This window comes from Strongylocentrotus purpuratus, unplaced genomic scaffold (genome assembly GCF_000002235.5).
Source record: "Strongylocentrotus purpuratus isolate Spur 01 unplaced genomic scaffold, Spur_5.0 spur5_contig_861, whole genome shotgun sequence".
Classification (NCBI taxonomy): domain Eukaryota; kingdom Metazoa; phylum Echinodermata; class Echinoidea; order Camarodonta; family Strongylocentrotidae; genus Strongylocentrotus; species Strongylocentrotus purpuratus.
Window position 1 is genome coordinate 2,163,020 of NW_022145570.1, and position 18,244 is coordinate 2,181,263.

General features: G+C 37.2%; 2 protein-coding genes across 2 annotated transcripts; one reads left to right on the forward strand and one right to left on the reverse strand.

Moving 5' to 3' along the window:
* Positions 1-2,149: 2,149 nt before the first annotated feature.
* On the reverse strand, positions 2,150-8,604 carry LOC115929603 (fibropellin-1-like). Its single transcript, XM_030999135.1, has 9 exons — positions 8,474-8,604; positions 7,927-8,040; positions 6,684-6,797; positions 6,179-6,292; positions 5,667-5,780; positions 5,296-5,409; positions 4,466-4,594; positions 3,853-4,051; positions 2,150-2,795 (listed from the first exon to the last, which is right to left on the reverse strand). The coding sequence occupies exons 2-9, from the start codon at positions 8,018-8,020 to the stop codon at positions 2,735-2,737; spliced, it is 939 nt and encodes a 312-aa protein (XP_030854995.1). The 5' UTR covers positions 8,021-8,040; positions 8,474-8,604; the 3' UTR covers positions 2,150-2,734.
* A 117-nt stretch (positions 8,605-8,721) lies between these two features.
* Positions 8,722-16,568, forward strand: LOC575026 (fibropellin-3). The gene is made up of 8 exons (XM_030999866.1): positions 8,722-8,728; positions 9,194-9,307; positions 10,086-10,199; positions 11,072-11,185; positions 12,411-12,524; positions 13,556-13,684; positions 15,036-15,234; positions 16,081-16,568. Exons 1-8 carry the CDS (start codon positions 8,722-8,724, stop codon positions 16,142-16,144), a joined length of 855 nt encoding a protein of 284 aa, XP_030855726.1. The 3' UTR covers positions 16,145-16,568.
* Positions 16,569-18,244: the final 1,676 nt, after the last annotated feature.

An 18,244-nucleotide genomic window follows, 5' to 3' on the forward strand; every position in this document is an offset into this window, starting at 1 on the left:
CGTATTGTACATATTTCATTGGTGCGTTTTTACAATTGTAATATTTGTTTTAGATACATTTAACATGCAGCTAAAGGGTGGTATTCTCATAAGTTAAGCCGGGACTAAGTCCAGACTAAACAAGAATTTTAGTTCACACTTCTATGGAATGCTAGGTTTCATCTTCCTCCTTCAATATTCATGACAAAGATAATCTACCAAAAACTTTGTTGAAATTCAGTTCATACTCATATTATCTTTTTCTTCCCATTTCATCGCAAAATTAATTTTTTGAAAACTCTTCATTGAAGGATTAAAATAATCTGTACAGGGTAAATTAGTTTGCAACAGGCACTCCATAGAAGTGTGAATTAACTAAGTATGCGCTAACTTAGTACGCGCTACCGGAATACCACCCTAAAGAGTCTATACGAGTATATCTTATAAATTGATTATTTTTACTACGTCTATCTTTCAGAAGATGTTTAACCATTACAACTGCGCTGGCACAAATACATATTTTTTTTACTGCCCTATAATATTAAAAGAACATCAGGTGTCGAATAATAGTATTGTGAATTACCATGTAAAATTTAATTGGGGACCAATGGCTTTTCAGACTCCCTCTGCTTAAAGGTCCTTTAGGATTATAATGGGGACATTACCCCCCCCCCCCCGACCCCTCTCAATCTCCTCCACCCTCTCCTTCTCCATCCCCTCCCCGACGACTAAAAGAACAAATTAATATTCTACGTTTTATTTTTTCACATGTACGTCCCATAACATTTTCACTGTTTAGGATGTACCATCCTTTGAGAAAAAGAAGACTTGAACTTTGCTGCAGTATCTATTCAGGTATATAATATTGTCAGGTTTATATTTTGCATTATACTACCTTTTTGTTTAAGCTCTTAAATTGGGTAATTTCTTTTAAAGAACTTAATGCATAAACCGTTGTGTTTATTTTGAAAATTGTTTATAATTCTCAGTAATGGTAGGATTGTAATTAAAGAGTAGAAATTGGTAATAACTGACATCCCTTGTGTTTATATTTTATGATTGAGGAAGACTTTTTCCTCATCTTTTTATTCGTTGTATTGAGCAATTTCTCTATAAATTGCCATTCAACAGTTTATTGTGTCTTTTTTATGTACAAATATGCTCTCACTCTCTTTATATGTATGTCCGTTTCTCTTTCTCTTAACTCTCCCTCCCTCTGTCTATGTATGTCTGTATGTCTGTGTATGTCTATCTGTTTGTCTATGTTTGTTTATGTATGTCTTGTATGTTGTCTATGTATGTATGTCTATGTACGTATATGCATATGTCTGTGTGTGTCTATGTACGTCTGTATGTCTATGTATGTCATCTCCTTCTCGTCTCTCTACTTCTCCCTCTAGTTGTCTCTCTCTTTCACTCTCTGAACAAAATATAAGTATTCCAATTGTCCTCGCTCCTCTCCCAGAATAAAAAATCATGGAAAAGAGTAACATATATAGCGGAAGAAAAAACATGTCAAAAATATTGCTATTTCCAGAAAACTAACAATTTCTAAACTGCCAAAAAAACTTAGTATTAGCATGAAGAAATTGGATTAGGCCTACATTATTATTGCCTGCTCACATAAAGGTCATTTTTGCCACATACTACACATAGCATTTGCGGCTTTCATGCGGGCAGCAGACGATATGTTTTTGAGGCTTCAGTTAGCTTTAAATATTTGGAAAACAAAAACAAAAAAAATCAATAAGGGGGGGGGGGATTAAACATTTTATGCAGTACGCTTTCATAAGGAGACAAGTTATGATATCGTCATGAAATACAAATCAAGTCGGCTTATACGCCATTTTTACTTCATTACCTTTTCTATATAACTCGGGGATAAGGAGAGTAGGATGGGTCCTATCCACGTCTCTCTTCCTCTCTCTCTCTCTCTCTCTCTCTGCCCTCGCTCTCTTCATCTCCTCTCTCTCTCTCTCTCTCTCTCTCTCTCATCTCCCATCTCTCTCTCTCTCTCTCTCTTCATCTCCCCTCTCTCTTCATCTCCCTCTACCTGGTATTATATTCACTGTTCATGTACATTATTCCAGTGTTTAGCTTTCAGGAAGGCTAAATCCAATTTACCATTCACATATCTTCCTATTTACACGAAAACTGATGAAATGTTTTAATATTTGGTCTTCGCAGCATTTTATTTTAAAAAACGAATGATAAAAAATGTTTAAAAACAAGGCAGTGCTTACAGTCAGACATATTCACATTTTGTTTCCAAGACCGTTAATTATTTAATACAAAATTTATTTGATCAATGATCCTATTAAAAACATGACGCATTAATACTATAAAAAGTGATATAATATGAAAAAACAAAAAGGTATTAATATATTGTATGATAAAACCAGGTTGGAATCAGAACAAGCTATACGAATAATGCGAATAACTAGGAGACTAAAATTTGAAGAAATACTGATTTGGTGAAATGTTTAACCGCCATGAATATGCTTGTTACTTATTCAATACTTCATAACATACATTTGTAAAACTTTTGTACAGCTATAATCTCAGGATAAAAATAGTTTTTCAATCTATGATAACTGCAAAACCGAGTATCTCATGTGACTCATTGACATTTGTTTAAAATACTTTAAAAAGTGCAAAGATTCGATAAAAGTTAGTACTAGTACTTTTTTCAAACAAATTTACAAGACGAGTACTAGATGTTATTCATGTTACAATATTAATGTAGTTAAATTGCCTATGCATCAGGCTGAGGTGCGATGCTCTGTTCATAACGCGTCCATTTGTCCTGGCCAACCCTACAGAATTCAAGATAAAAAGCGAAAATGAGGTTAAGTACTGATGTCACATATTTTTGATATTAAAACAAAAAGAAAATGGGAGTGAGGCTTTGCATATTTTTTATTTGCCCTTGTTAGGTATTGCACAGTATATAGGATTATGGGTGTTGCCGCATTTGGCTTCATTGTCAGTGTGTGGATGATATATTTCAGCCTTGACAATTCATCACTACACGTTTAACAGGTCAAATGGAATACTTGGAAATATTGACAATGAATCCAAAGGGTTATACGTTCAGGGAGACAAAGATAGAGAGAGAGAGACATAGATAAGATAGAAAGGTGAAAGGGGCAGCCGAGAAAGGAAGGGAGAGAGAGAGAGAGAGAGAGAGAGAGAGAAAGAGAGAAACCGTCAGAGAGGGAGAGAGAAAGAGGAAGAGAGAAACCGTCACAGAGAGAGAGACATAGATAAGATAGAAAGGTGGAAGGGGCAGCCGAGGAAGGAAGGGGCAGCCGAGGAAGGAAGGGAGAGGGAGAGAGAGAGTGAGGAAGAGAGAAACCGTCAGAGAGAGAGAGAGAGAGAGACATAGATAAGATAGAAAGGTGGAAGGGGCAGCCGAGGAAGAAAGGGAGAGGGGAGAAAAGAGACAAAGAGAGGGAGAGTCATTCAGAGAGAGAGAGAGAGAGAGACAAAGATAAGATAGAAAGGTGGAAGGGGCAGCCGAGGAAGGAAGGGAGAGGGAGAGAGAGAGAGGAAGAGAGAAACCGTCAGAGAGAGTCAAAGAGAGGGAGAGTCATTCAGAGAGAGAGAGAGAGAGAGAGAGAGACATAGATACGATAGAAAGGTAGAAGGGGCAGCCGAGGAAGGAAGAGGTACTCAAATTTTCAATGTATTTTTAACATTTTGGTAATTAAGGATTGAAGGAAAGAATGATTTACTGACTAGTGAATGAATGAATCAATGTATGGATACATGAATTCATTCATGTATGAATGAATGAATGCATACGTGAAAGCACGAATAAATATATGAATATTGGAATGATTCGATGAAAGAATGAATGAATGTACTCACATGTTTGATTTCTTGATGTCCTGGCAGGTGCTGACCATGTTGGTGTTGATCCAGGTGGTGTAGAGAACCTCTTCACCGTCACATAGATGGCACTGACCGGTCCAACTGGTAGTAGACTGACCATTGTCACGGACCACCGTGAAACCGAAAGATGGGAAGTCATAGTTGTTGCTGGCGTAACCGACCACGACGGTTGGGGCTGAATAAAAAGTATTATCAAATAGCAATTGAATTAAAATACAAAGGAAAGGGTAATTTCATGCATGCATAAAGGTCAATAACAGTCTTTATCTCTCAATCGCTTTTATGATTTAATTGAAATCAGACTTTGATAGATAGGCCTACTAATATTTGTTTTGCATTTAACGTGTCGAGAGGTAAGCAGGTCAATGGCCATTCATAGTCCCAATCATGTATACTACCAATATGATGCGCGTGAGGATTCGCGGGGGGGGGGCAATAATCGGATACTGCCCCCTTGAAATCCAAGTAGCATTACTGGATTCCTTGCGTTCCAAATGACATTTATACATCATTTTTCAGCCCCCCCCCCCTTAAAAAAATCAAAACAAATCCTGGATCCGCCCCTGTGTACGATGGGATTTATATTTACCTGCGTATCCGAGGGCACGTTCATTGTAAGTCATGTAATCTCCAAGCATCATTCCTGTAGAGGTCTTGGTGATGGTGACCTGATCATTGCACTCGTTGTACCACATACCCTCCAAGTCGCAGAAACCAACTACGAGAGAAGAAAAACAAATCATGAATAACATTTACACATATATTTGGGCGACCGCCGATTCGCTCCTTATGACGATTAACCAATCTGTTTGGAGTGTCGGATGCCTATCTTTGCATTTATTACCCGGTTTATTCGTCCTTTCAAAGACATCACCCATGCAGGAAAGAATAATTCTTTTTTCTACATTTTGTCTAGTTATCTCTTTCTCTCTCTCTTTCTCAATAGTCCATAAGTAGAGAAAATCAATCAGAAATATTCCTAATTCTCCTGTTTACTCATTTTCCTCTTTCAAACCCGAAATATATTTTCATTACTACCCTCCTCAAAATAATGTCGAAACCGTGCTCGACGACATTTATGGAGTAATTAGGCTCAATTTCTATTTATGATAGGGTCATATTCGTTTTGATTGGTCCAGTGCAACAATTCCAAAGTAGAGAGGTGCGAAAGCAAAAGTTAATTAAGTCTACTCTAATCATGGAGGCAATCATGGGCCCTATTTCATGCGTTAAGTGTTATAAGCTATTGAAATCGTGATTTGATAGGCTGGGAGAAAATTTGTCGTAGAAATTTAGCATTGGTTATTGATGAAACGGGGCCCGATTTCGGCAAATGACGCTGTATGTGCAACGGGCATTGTGGTTGTAATCGGTAAAGCGTTGGTTGTAACCTGAAATGTAATGTGTGATGATACATACCTTCCTCGCAGTTGACACCGATGTATCCTAGACGGCACTGACAGGTGTATCCAGCAATACCATCAATACATAGACCGCCGTTTTGGCATGGAAGACTAGCACACTCGTTGATGTCTGAAAGATTGAAAGAAAATCGATTGATTAATAGCTATTTGTCGCACACATATGGAGCTCAGTGAGTACTCAAGGCGCCTAAAAGTACGACTATTACCAAAAATGCTTAAAACATTGAATGAAGTACTTCCTCAGTTAACCATTTATTTCAACTGGTTTGATCTCGATTAATATTTGCTATGGGCGGCAGGAAGGTTATTATTTCATCTATTGTGTAAAATTAGGATAACCAAATAAAGCAGGCTAGGGCTACTTACCAATTTCACAGTTTTGTCCAGCATATCCTGGTACGCATTCGCAGACGTAGTCGGCTCCAACGTTTACGCACGTGGCGCCATTCTGGCATGGCATACTCCTGCATGCATCAAGTGCTATACAACATAGAACAAACAAATCGTAATCAACAAACATCCGCATAACACTCGCCTTTAGAAATATATCATGTAAAGTTATCAATTGCATAATGCAAGATCTGTTTTTGTGTGGGGGGGGGGTGGTACAGAAAGTGTCAAATTACATTTTACAAAAGACATTATGAGGCCGATGTGTCAACTAAACTTTCAAGCCATGTAGCTGCTACTTGACGAGAATATATACATGGTAGGCAAGGCATTTTTTTAAACATAATTGCAGAAGGATGTCATTTAGATGGATGGCAGATACCAATAAAGCCTATTTAAAAATAAAATCAGGAAATAGACTTCCATGTCTGACATGGTCAGAGAGTCTTTCACAAGTCTTCTTGTGCATTTGGGAAGTGTATACTTACAGATTTCACAATAAGTTCCAGAGTAGTTGGGAGGGCACTGGCAGACGAAACCATTGACTCCATCCACACAGATACCTCCATTTAGACAGGGGTCGCTAGCACACTCGTCGATGTCTAAGGAAACAATAAACAAATGAATGTAACTGAATTATAAAGGTTCATAAGCTGTCGTTCGGGGGAGGAAGGGAGTAACATCTGCAATTTTAATATTCAACATTGCGTTATGCTTCATGGTTGGATAATTTAGTAAAACTAGCTGTTTGAAGCAATATCTTCAAAATTTAGTGTTTCAAGGAATCCGTAAAATAAAGTCTCTTGTAGTTCATTAGGTTTTCAAATGATGTCCGAATATAAGATTTCACAAGAGACAATGATGAAGATTAAATTATTATTATTATTTTTAATTAAGACGTGGTTAAACTGCATTTTGCCAAGTCTGCTCGACTTGTATAGAAGAGTACGGGTCTGTAAGTTTAATGACGATTCATGATTATCAGTAACTTACTAGTCTCGCAGTTGCTTCCGGTGAATCCTGGCACACAGGCACAGATATATCCGTTAATGGTATCAGTACACACACCACCATTCTGGCAAGGGGCACTGGCACACTCGTCAATATCTGAAGAAAAAAACGAAAATAAAACAGATGAGTAAATTCCCGTCCAATTCTACGTAAGAAGGCGATTCCGTGCAATAGATCCCTACGGCATATGTCTCTTTTACCCAAATATATTTCACCCTAAAATGAGGATTCTCTTAATATGACCATTAAATAATTGTACTTTCTGGTACCACTGCCGATAAACAAGAGATTTTCTTCATTCATGAATGAAATGTATATGTCATATGGGACATGTTGGACGTAATCGCCCCCAAATTTTCCATATTAAATAAAAATCCCATTGTCAGTTTGTTATTAAAACATTCGACGGGGAATAAAGTTAGAGCGCATTGTTATGGACGATCAAGTTATTTGTTTTGTTTTAATGGGCAAATGCATGGGAAGACGTAGTGACTTGCGTTAAACAAAAAATTACAATGGTACAGACAAGTCACAATTGTTTAGTAAAAATTACAAGTAGAGGAAATGATTTTTGTCGTTATAATTCAAAGCGTATATCAAAAATGCATGTGAAATTCAGACTGGTTGAAGGGATTAACGTTTTGATACCCTTGTGGAACCTCAATAGGAATAGCACAGTGATATGCTGGATATATCTAACTTTAAAAAGTTGTATTGGAATCTGTAGCTTGTCGGGTTTGTCTTGAATTTTTCTGAATTTTCTTAGTTTGTTATTTAAGTACATGCTCCGCAATTGCGAATTAGTATTGACCAGTAATTACTGGTCGTGCCGATTTTGAAGGACGAACAAGGCAAAAACGAAAAACAAAGTTACAAACAAAGACGCGGCACATGACGAAATGGCAAACATAAAATGGACATGCAACGTGACAAATAACGACAGTGTTATCTCTTTGCGCACAGAAATGAGAAGCAAGATGGTTTAACAATGAGGGCGCCCTTAAACATCTACCTTCGCTCTCACAAGCATAAATCACACGTGCAAATGATATGCAACACATTTCCCAACAATCGTGCTTATTCAGACATCCGTCATTTTCTCGCTACGCATCCAGTCAACTATATCCAGACAATTTCTGCTTATGATTGTATTGTATTGTATTTTAATCTTACTGAAATGTAGGAAAAAACTGTATAGCTCTAGGTTTTAGAGGAAATACATTACCAGTCTCGCAAATAACCCCAGTGTAGCCAGCTACACACTGACAGGTGTATCCGTTAACCATTTCAATGCACTCTCCTCCGTTCAAACAAGGCATGGAAGCACATTCGTCGATTTCTGGAAGAGGAGAAATTAGGAAATGTTCATATACCACTGTTTTACGAGTTGAAGTCCTTGAACACTTCTGAAAATAATTTTAAAGATTAATCAATTACCTTTAGAATCAGCAGCATTTCAAGAAGGTCACTGCCTTTTTTGCTAATCTTTCATGAAGTAGTTACATTCTAATTCCTGGACTTTACTGTTTATTCTAGATGTAAACAAATTGATTTTCAAGGCGGAACCTCGTCAACTAAAAGACACATTAAATTTGAATCAGTACTTTATTTGAATGATCACCGATTCACAATTTCTTTTTGATATCAATTCAAATCAATAATTACTGTTCGATTACAATAAATGATTTTGCTCATTATTTTCTCTTACAAGCTATATCTTTAAGAGGAAAACCTTTTTTGAATATTTTTTGAGTAATGGCCAGATTTCTTACCAGTTTCACAGTTATCGCCAGTGTAGCCTGGTGCACAATTACACACGTAACCATTAACTCCATCAACACACACTCCGCCATTTTGACAAGGGGCAGAAGCACATTCGTCGATATCTATAAATAGAAAGACAAGAAACAAAAGACCCTTTAGTTAATGTAGTTCAATTCATACTAGTTTCGCTCCAGAAACCCAGAGCATGTTTCACGAAACGGCCACAAGTTATTAGATATAATGATAATATGTTTCAATGGGCTGTCAGTGAACTTGTACTTTGCCAGTTTCCTGAAACAGTTCCCAGGTTACCAAAAGGATACATTTTCTATAATAAGTAATATGAAGTGTATCTCTCCCCCGTTAATATTCGTATGTGATGTACTTGGAAATGCAGAGCCAAAAGCACATAGATATTAGTGTAAATTTACGTTTGACATGTACTACTTGACATGTAAGCAAGATTCGTAAACCATACCATGATCTGGAGATGTATGAGTCGTGTTCACGACTTAAGGAAAGGTACAAATACATCAATGGTTTTGCCCTCGCGGACCTTCAATTCATATCCAACCTTCCTGAACGAATGTCCTTCTTGGTTATGGCTATCACTGGGATGCCACGATTGTATTTCCTACCTTCTTTGACTCTTTAAGTTTTTTTTTATCTCTCTTTGCCATGAAATTAAATGGTTGAATAAATAAATCTACATTTTGCTTTCTCTACAGATATTGACAAATGTGCTAGTAATCCTTGTGCCAATGGTGGAACGTGTGATGACGGAATCAACGAATTCAGCTGCCAGTGTGCTCCTGGGTGGACCAACGTTACGTGTGAAACTAGTAGGTCATTTTATAGTTACAAGAAGCACCAGGGAACAGTCGAGCCTTTTATAATGCCAAGTTCTATGTTGAGTATACCTCTGTCTGCAAAAGGGACTTTATTGTCTGCTACTTCCTGAGGTGCAATACAAATTGCGCATACTTTATTCAGATAATGCAACATAATGTTACCTCGGGCCTATTCATACTAAATGTCGTGATTGATTAGTTAGTATCAGGCGTCGGAGTATGATTTCTAACCAAAAAACGTATTGAGCAACAGGTACATGGCGACACGTCATGCCCCCCCCCCCTCCCCTCAACAAAAACTTGTGCCATATCTTGTGTTTTAAAGATATAACTTACGCCCTCCCCATGTGTGCACATACAGTACATATAGACCAACTTGGGATAGCTGTATTCCTTTATTCATTTATTTAACTATTTATCTATTCCTTTATTTATATAATCATATGGGTTCTTTGCTTGTCATAGACTTTGCAGGGCTGGCATGCCCCCGCCCCTAAACACGACTACTAGAGAACGAGTTTTCAGCCACTTATCTCCACCACTGCATGTCATTCTGTCGCTCTCCAACATTAAGCCGCCTTTCCGAACAGTAATACAATTATCTAAGAGCAGTCTGTCAAATGTAAATCTTCCATCTTCATCGCACTGAAGAAAGCTATAAGTGCAATCATTTGCGCATACTGTCGTCTTTAGAACAATTAAATCTTAGTTTTTGTAAAGATGAAACAATTTTCATTTCATAATTACATAATAATATTTGTCTTTTCAGATATCGATGAGTGCGCGAGTGGCCCATGTCAAAATGGCGGTACGTGCTACGATGAGGTAAATGGCTACACATGCATGTGTCCCGTAGGTACAAATGGTACAAACTGCGAGATACGTAAGTACAATATTCCTCTGTGTTCAACAATACATGGTATCCACAGCAAGTGACATTCATGCAAACATTTACATGATTGTGTCTTAGCATTCCACAATCCTTACAACTAGCCACTACCCCATTCTTTCCCAGGTGAATCACGAACGGCATATTCAAAAGTATTTTTTCAGTCTCACCTGCGTTTTGGTATTAGGCAACTGTATACTTCTGATCTGCAAATCCCCAGATTGGATTGGATGTTTCTCTTTTTGATTTTACAATGAACTGTAATCATGGGGTAAGAAGCATAGACGTATAAGCAACCAATTGTTTCTGTACATTGATAAAACGTTCTTCGTCAGTTTATAATACAATTCGCTCGTAAGTATGATTAAAAGTGTTATTCTTCCTTGTGAAGTTACATCTGCTTCAGTAAACATATAATATATTATAACTTATTATTAGGTACTTTAGCAACATTTGATTTTCCTATCAACCATTTATCAAATTGATAAAAAAACGAACTTTACGGATTAATTTTTTTTTTTTTTTTTTTTTTTTTTTTTTGGGGGGGGGGGGGTTATTTTAATGTCCAAATTTTATGTACCTCATTTAACTTTAAACACCATTTGATTTAATTTGTACATTTCTTATTAAATTGTACACAATATTCTTATTTAACCAAAATAAAATTTCTCAGATAACGTTTGGAATGGACAGCCTGTCGAGGTGCAACGAGATGACACTTTATGACCATTTGTACATGCGTCAATACCACTGTCTGTGGCAACAATGGACTAGGGGTTTATTCCTTGGTTCTTTGTTGTGATAATCAAAACAAATACGTATATTATATATTGATTTTAATATTTCAAAATCCAATCCCATTTTAGTTGCGGACGCCTGTATGAGTGACCCTTGCGCAAACGGATCTACCTGCGTCAATTCCGGAGTTGACTTTATCTGTATATGCGCACCGGGCTTTGAAGGGGATCGTTGTGAATCGGGTAAGATATAAAAACATGTTAAATACTTAGGTAGAATCAGGGTGTCACCGAAAGGGGGCGGGGTAGGGATGAAACGCAAGTCTCTGTAAAACATTGTCGGAAGTTGTAGCTTTGATTTTTTTTTCTGCTTTTGAATTTGGAGTTTGGAGTATTCTTCTCTTCCTCATTTTCCTCCATAACTTCCTGCTCCGCTACCCCTTCCTCTTCTTCTTCTTCTTCTTCTGTTGCACAACTCTCTCTCTCTCTCTCTCTCTCTCTCTCACACACACACACAGTGTCCATCGTTTGGATGAAGTAGGGCAAGCTCCCCCCCCCCCCCCGTTCAGAGAGAATTCGGACACTATATCAAAATATCCAATCCAAAGCTTTTAGATTTCGAATGATACTACAATCTGAACGTTTATATATTGAAACGCGATATTTTACTTGCTTATTTTCCTGACCTACGACATGTGATAATTCATATAATCTGTTTATTTGGCAATCATTTTGGAAAAATTGAATTGCACTGCCATGCAAAAGGGCAGACAATTATTTTTGGTTTCATAATATGTCCGACAAAGTGAAGTTGTCTCTTTCTTATGACGTTTAGGAGGGATCTATCGACACATGCCTTGTTTAGCACTTCTGCATCTTATATCCTGTCGGTCTAAGGTATCCCAATCATTCTTCTTAATAACAACATTTCTGCTGCTTGAAATTTGCTGTCCAAGGTTTTATTTCACGTCCAGCACTTGCAGCCGTACAGGAGGACGGACCATACGTAGCACTTCAAAGTACCCGGACTTTAGTGATTACTTTTACTTTTAGTGATTACTCCTCTGCCCATTTCCCAGGCCAAGGCCGAAGTCTGCATACGCCATTGTGTGCAGCTAAAGTGTATATGTAGACCGGGGTTCTGAAATTGGACACGTTGATCAATTTCGATTGGTAGACGATGAGAACTTTATAACAATATTTATTCCTTTATTTTGTGTTCTCTCCCCTTTCATAGAGCTTCTATCAGAGTCGCACCGATGAAAATACCGATAGAATTTTCCTTATAGATAGAAAGAAGTAAAATCGGCGATTAAAAATTTGATCGCCTATTTCTCTTCTTTTCATCGGCTATTCTATCGGCTTTTCCTCCTCTGTACCATTCATACTGGCCATTTCATCGGATGCGTCAGGATGCATCCGATGAAAATCAGGCCAGTTTGAAAGGGGTATGATCATTTTTTTTTAGAAATCAACGAGTGCCTCAGCCTACCGTGCCAAAATGGCGGTACATGCACAGATGGACTGGACATGTTCACATGCGACTGCCGCTTTGGATACTCGGGACTGATCTGCGAAATATGTAAGATTTATTTACAATTCTAAAAAGTGCTTGTAGAGCTGTTTGCTGAGTTGACAGTAATAGACCAGTTCGTATGTATCATTACGATAGAAACGACCCGAAAGACCCACAGATACTTTAAAAATGGAGAAATGCCACTGTACCGAATGCATTTTAGAACAAGAAGAAAATCACTCTCAACGTGATGAACATGCTTCATGAAAAATTTGTGACATTACCTTTGAAAAGAATGATAATGACGTCATACCTATCTTATTATCATTCAATCAAGGTTTTTAAAGACATGAATGGCAGTGATAGACTGAATTGTACATGCTATCACAGTGCAGGTAAAATACAATGCAAATATAAATAACAGCATGAGATCAGGATAAATGGAATTAAATATAATGTGTACAAGCATTAATTCAAAATTTGCTAGTTAGTGAAATATATACGGAATTTAAAATGAACGATTAATATTGCCTCACTGTTAAAAATAACATTATATTGCACAGTTGTTAACGTAATTATAAGCTTGGATTTGCATAGTAAAAGTTTAACATACGCGTGAGATTGGGAAGAGCACTGATACAATGGCCTTTGTCTGCTCATGCGCAGATATCTATTTCCAAATCTCTTATCACTAACACTCTGCATGTCAGTACGATACTATAATTGAACAAGCTGACAGCCGTATACTGTAATGAAAGGGCAATTCAACACTCGTTATAACGCCCTTGGCCTTGGTATGAAAGAAGTAAAATAAAAGAAACAAAATGGTGAAAGTGTGAAATATTTTGAAATGTTTTCCTTTTATATCTTTCTTCCTACTCTTATATATTGCGACATGATTTTCATTCATCGGAAATGGCCAAACAATAGTTTAGAAGAAAAAAATCAACACAAATACACAGATATAACAAAATATAGAGAATTAAAGAGAGAGAGAGAGAGAGAGAGGGGGGGGGGGGGAGAGAGAGCTGTTAATGTGGTTATGCTTCTTAAATGCATGCTCTTATGCTGTATCGTTATTTCTTTCTTTTTTCAAGTCGATCTGTGTGATTTACAGGGAACCTGGTACAACGAAATCAACGATAAATTGATCATCGTGCAGACATCTACTGGCATGCTTTTGGGAGACTACATGACGTATGTCGAGCAGCTTACTGGCATGGCAGGTTAGTTTATATTATATAGTACAAGCCTTTGTCTATCTCTTTTTGTGCCACATAGTACTTTATCAAGACGAGGGTATTCTTAACACTGGATTTGAATTTATTTCCAAATTTCTATAATTGTAAAACGTCTACAACGAGATGATTAAAAAAGGTTGTCATGGAGTTTAATAGTTAAGACCAGGGGGGTGTTTCACAAAGATCGTAAGTAGAACTTAACACTAAGTTGGACTTAAAAATTATGGACAGCCATTGGAGCCTTAAAATGAAATATATTCAAAAGCAGAAATTCAAGTATTTTAGACTTTTTATAAATTCCACATCAAGAACATAGAATCTCCCATGATAATAGAAAATATGAATAATTGGAATCAACATGTTTTTGCTTTAAACAAAAATTTTACAAAATATTTTCACAGATGCCAATGGCTTTCCATAAATTTTAAGTCCAACTTAGAGATAAGTTCAACTTAGGATCTTTGTGAAACACTCCCCAGGACACTGTCTAAAAACGGTAGCGATTAATCGCAATTTATTTGCGATTGATATCAATTACAACTGTTAATAAGACAGGGTCCAAACATAGGTTATGCACACCCTTCGTAATCCTTCTGTTAATTGGTACCTAGTTCTGGACTCCTTTTTTATTGATTCTTGAGATCCAAAGAGTCAAATCTTCCCCGCCCTCTGAGAACTCATATATAGTGTTCGGAGAGCTCTTCAGGTCCTAAGCATTGGCTGTATTTCAGCGTGTTGTAATTGATAATAATCATTACTTCCAATTATTCCAAGCATTGAATTTTGATGAAATTGTCCAATCAAAGTTTTCACCTTTGCAATAATGATAATAAAAGTTATATTTTACAATCTTCGCACAGCTGCTTTAAGCTCGCCGCACACTGCGATCCAATTTACGAAGAAATAACAATAGTTAGATATGGAAATCTATCAAAACAAACATCATATTCCTGACTAAGGTTCTGAATAATGATAAGAATAGTAACAACCGGAGTTTTAGTGCACTTAACACTTCTAGTTAAAATGAAATACGGATCGGCTTCAAATCGTAGGTGATCGCACGACCGGTCTGACATCACTACGATTCTGAGCCAATTTAGCTTTCTCTCCTCAAGTTAACCCCTGAAATTTAGATTTGTATTACTCATTACTCCTCGGTCATTGAGATTGAAATGTTCATAACAAATGCTATTGCCAGTTCTTCCTAAATCGGACCGTAGACAGATCATATAGTGTGCGCTGGGTTTTAGGCGATAGCTTTCTTCATGCATTATGTTTGTGAATCTTTCGTGTTATTGATAATTTGCGTATACTTTCTCTATCGCCATTCCTGCAGCCTCCACCGTTGCTCTGGGGTATGCGGGGCTAAACCCTACTAACCCAACGTTCGGCTTTACCGTGGTCCGATGGGAAGGCCAATCAACAACCAGCTGGACCGGACAGTGCCAGATCTGTGATGAGAAGGAAGTCCTTTACTCAACCTGGATCAACATTCTATCCGTCAATACGTGTTTCGAAGTCAGGGAAGCAACAAAGTAAGTTGATGTTTCTCTCTTTGAAATTTATACTAACCACGATCGCAAAAGTGACAAGTAATAATAATAATAATATTCGGTTATTGTGTAGCTCATATCACATTATATTGCCTCTATGCGCTTCCAAAGAGCTTTGAAAATTATTATTAGTATATTTGTAAAGCGCTCAGAGTTGTGATAAGCGCTTTTTATAAAAACTAAATATTATTATTATTATTAGTAGTAGTAGTAGTAGTAGTAGTAGTAGTAGTACCCCCAGACAACTACCCCCCCTGACAACTACCCCCGGATAACGACCCCCTAGGTCAACTATCCCCCGGACAACTACCCCGGACAACTAGCCCCAGACAACTACCCCCTACGACAACCATCCTCTACGACAACTACGCCCGGAAAACTATCCTAGGGGGTAGTTGTCTGGGGAGTAGTTGTCCTACGGGGTAGTTGTCCGGGGGTAGTTGTCTGGGGGTAGTTGTCCTGGGGGGTAGTCGTCCTAGAGGGTGGTTTCCCTAGGGGGTAGTTGTCCTAGGGGGTAGTTGACTGGGGCTGTTTATCCGGGGTGGATGTCCAGTGGGTAGGTGTCCAGATACGGTCATTTTGATCGCATATTACTTGCGCTGAATAAATATATATATGTAATGATGATGATGTAACACACCGTGTTCTCTTTCTCTCCCATTCCCCGTCGCTTTCTCTCTCTCTCTCTCTCTCTCTCTCTCTCTATTTCTCTCTCAATTTCTACCCTCTCCCCAATTTCTCTATATGTTTCTCTCTGTCTCTCTCTCTCTCTGTCTCTCTTTGTCTCTCTGTCTCTCTCTTTATTCCGTTATATTTCCTTCTGTGTAGAATCGGGCAGGACAAATGGACTCGATACATGCAAAGCACAGCACCTTCGAACAGCACTGTTTGAATTATGGAGACCTTTCGGACGAAGGAGAATGTTTACTTCATCTTACTTCAGCTCGTATCATAGGATAATACGGAAAGTAGAAGATTGGTATCAACCAATAAATTTCAAAATGTCGTCTTTTTGTGAAGGCAATTCTAAATCTGCTGGTTTGTGGTTTAGCTTTGATCGTACGTAAATATAAATACTTTTAGATTTTACCGTAGCTTATGTTATGTTTTTGGTTATAATAAGAGGGATTATATCTATATTTGTTATTTGTTATAAAATGTTTCCCTATTTGTACTTTTTGTGTCGTTTTAGAGGATAGTAATATACACGATACTGGTATAAAAGCATCTATTTGGAAGGGTGTTGTGGTTTCATTTTTGTTCTCTATGTGTGCTTACAATATTACTTCAGTACGCATACCTGTAATAAGAGAGAAAAGAATTCGGGATGGTAAACATAATGATCCATATTCTACTACAATTTTAACAAAGAAATTTAGTATGAGGTCTAAGTTTTCCTTCTGTTAAACGTGATTTTCGACCCTGGGTCGGGTTGAACTGAATTAGTAGAATACGGAACAATTTATTGTTTTTTTCGTAGAGAAATAGGCATATAGGCCTAAAGCGTATATATATTTGGTATTTTCTAAGATAAAATATCATCGTATTGTACATATTTCATTGGTGCGTTTTTACAATTGTAATATTTGTTTTTAGATACATTTAACATGCAGCTAAAGGGTGGTATTCTCATAAGTTAAGCCGGGACTAAGTCCAGACTAAACAAGAATTTTAGTTCACACTTCTATGGAATGCTAGGTTTCATCTTCCTCCTTCAATATTCATGACAAAGATAATCTACCAAAAACTTTGTTGAAATTCAGTTCATACTCATATTATCTTTTTCTTCCCATTTCATCGCAAAATTAATTTTTTGAAAACTCTTCATTGAAGGATTAAAATAATCTGTACAGGGTAAATTAGTTTGCAACAGGCACTCCATAGAAGTGTGAATTAACTAAGTATGCGCTAACTTAGTACGCGCTACCGGAATACCACCCAATGAGTCTATACGAGTATATCTTATAAATTGATTATTTTTACTACGTCTATCTTTCAGAAGATGTTTAACCATTACAACTGCGCTGGCACAAATACATATTTTTTTTTACTGCCCTATAATATTAAAAGAACATCAGGTGTCTAATAATAGTATTGTGAATTACCATGTAAAATTTAATTGGGGACCAATGGCTTTTCAGACTCCCTCTGCTTATACGTCCTTTAGGATTATAATGGGGACATTACCCCCCCCCCCCCCCCGACCCCTCTCATTCTCAATCTCCTCCACCCTCTCCTTCTCCATCCCCTCCCCGACGACTAAAAGAACAAATTAATATTCTAGGTTTTATTTTTTCACATGTACGTCCCATAACATTTTCACTGTTTAGGATGTACCATCCTTTGAGAAAAAGAAGACTTGAACTTTGCTGCAGTATCTATTCAGGTATATAATATTGTCAGGTTTATATCTTGCATTATACTACCTTTTTGTTTAAGCTCTTAAATTGGGTAATTTCTTTTAAAGAACTTAATGCATAAACCGTTGTGTTTATTTTGAAAATTGTTTATAATTCTCAGTAATGGTAGGATTGTAATTAAAGAGTAGAAATTGGTAATAACTGACATCCTTTGTGTTGTTTATATTTTATGAATGAGGAAGACTTCTTCCTCATCTTTTTATTCGTTGTCTTGAGCAATTTCTCTATAAATTGCCATTCAACAGTTTATTGTGTCTTTTTTATGTACAAATATGCTCTCACTCTCTTTATATGTATGTCCGTTTCTCTTTCTCATAACTCTCCCTCCCTCTGTCTATGTATGTCTGTATGTCTGTGTATGTCTATCTGTTTGTCTATGTTTGTTTATGTAGGTCTTGTATGTTGTCTATGTATGTATGTATGTCTATGTACGTATATGCATATGTCTGTGTGTGTCTGTGTACGTCTGTATGTCTATGTATGTCGTCTTCTTCTCGTCTCTCTACTTCTCCCTCTATTTGTCTCTCTTTCACTCTCTGAACAAAATATAAGTATTCCAATTGTCCTCGCTC

Excerpts from the sequence above, each read along its gene's own strand:
- LOC115929603 (XM_030999135.1), bottom strand. The coding sequence starts at position 8,020 with ATGCCTTGTTTGAACGGAGGAGAGTGCATTGAAATGGTTAACGGATAC. Across the intron at positions 6,798-7,926 it reads TGGGGTTATTTGCGAGACTG|ATATTGACGAGTGTGCCAGT; the intron begins GTAATGTATTTC and ends TTTTTTCTTCAG. Across the intron at positions 6,293-6,683 it reads CGGAAGCAACTGCGAGACTA|ACATCGACGAGTGTGCTAGC; the intron begins GTAAGTTACTGA and ends TTGTTTCCTTAG.
- LOC575026 (XM_030999866.1), top strand. Across the intron at positions 9,308-10,085 it reads CAACGTTACGTGTGAAACTA|ATATCGATGAGTGCGCGAGT; the intron begins GTAGGTCATTTT and ends TTGTCTTTTCAG. Across the intron at positions 12,525-13,555 it reads GGGACTGATCTGCGAAATAT|TCGATCTGTGTGATTTACAG; the intron begins GTAAGATTTATT and ends TCTTTTTTCAAG.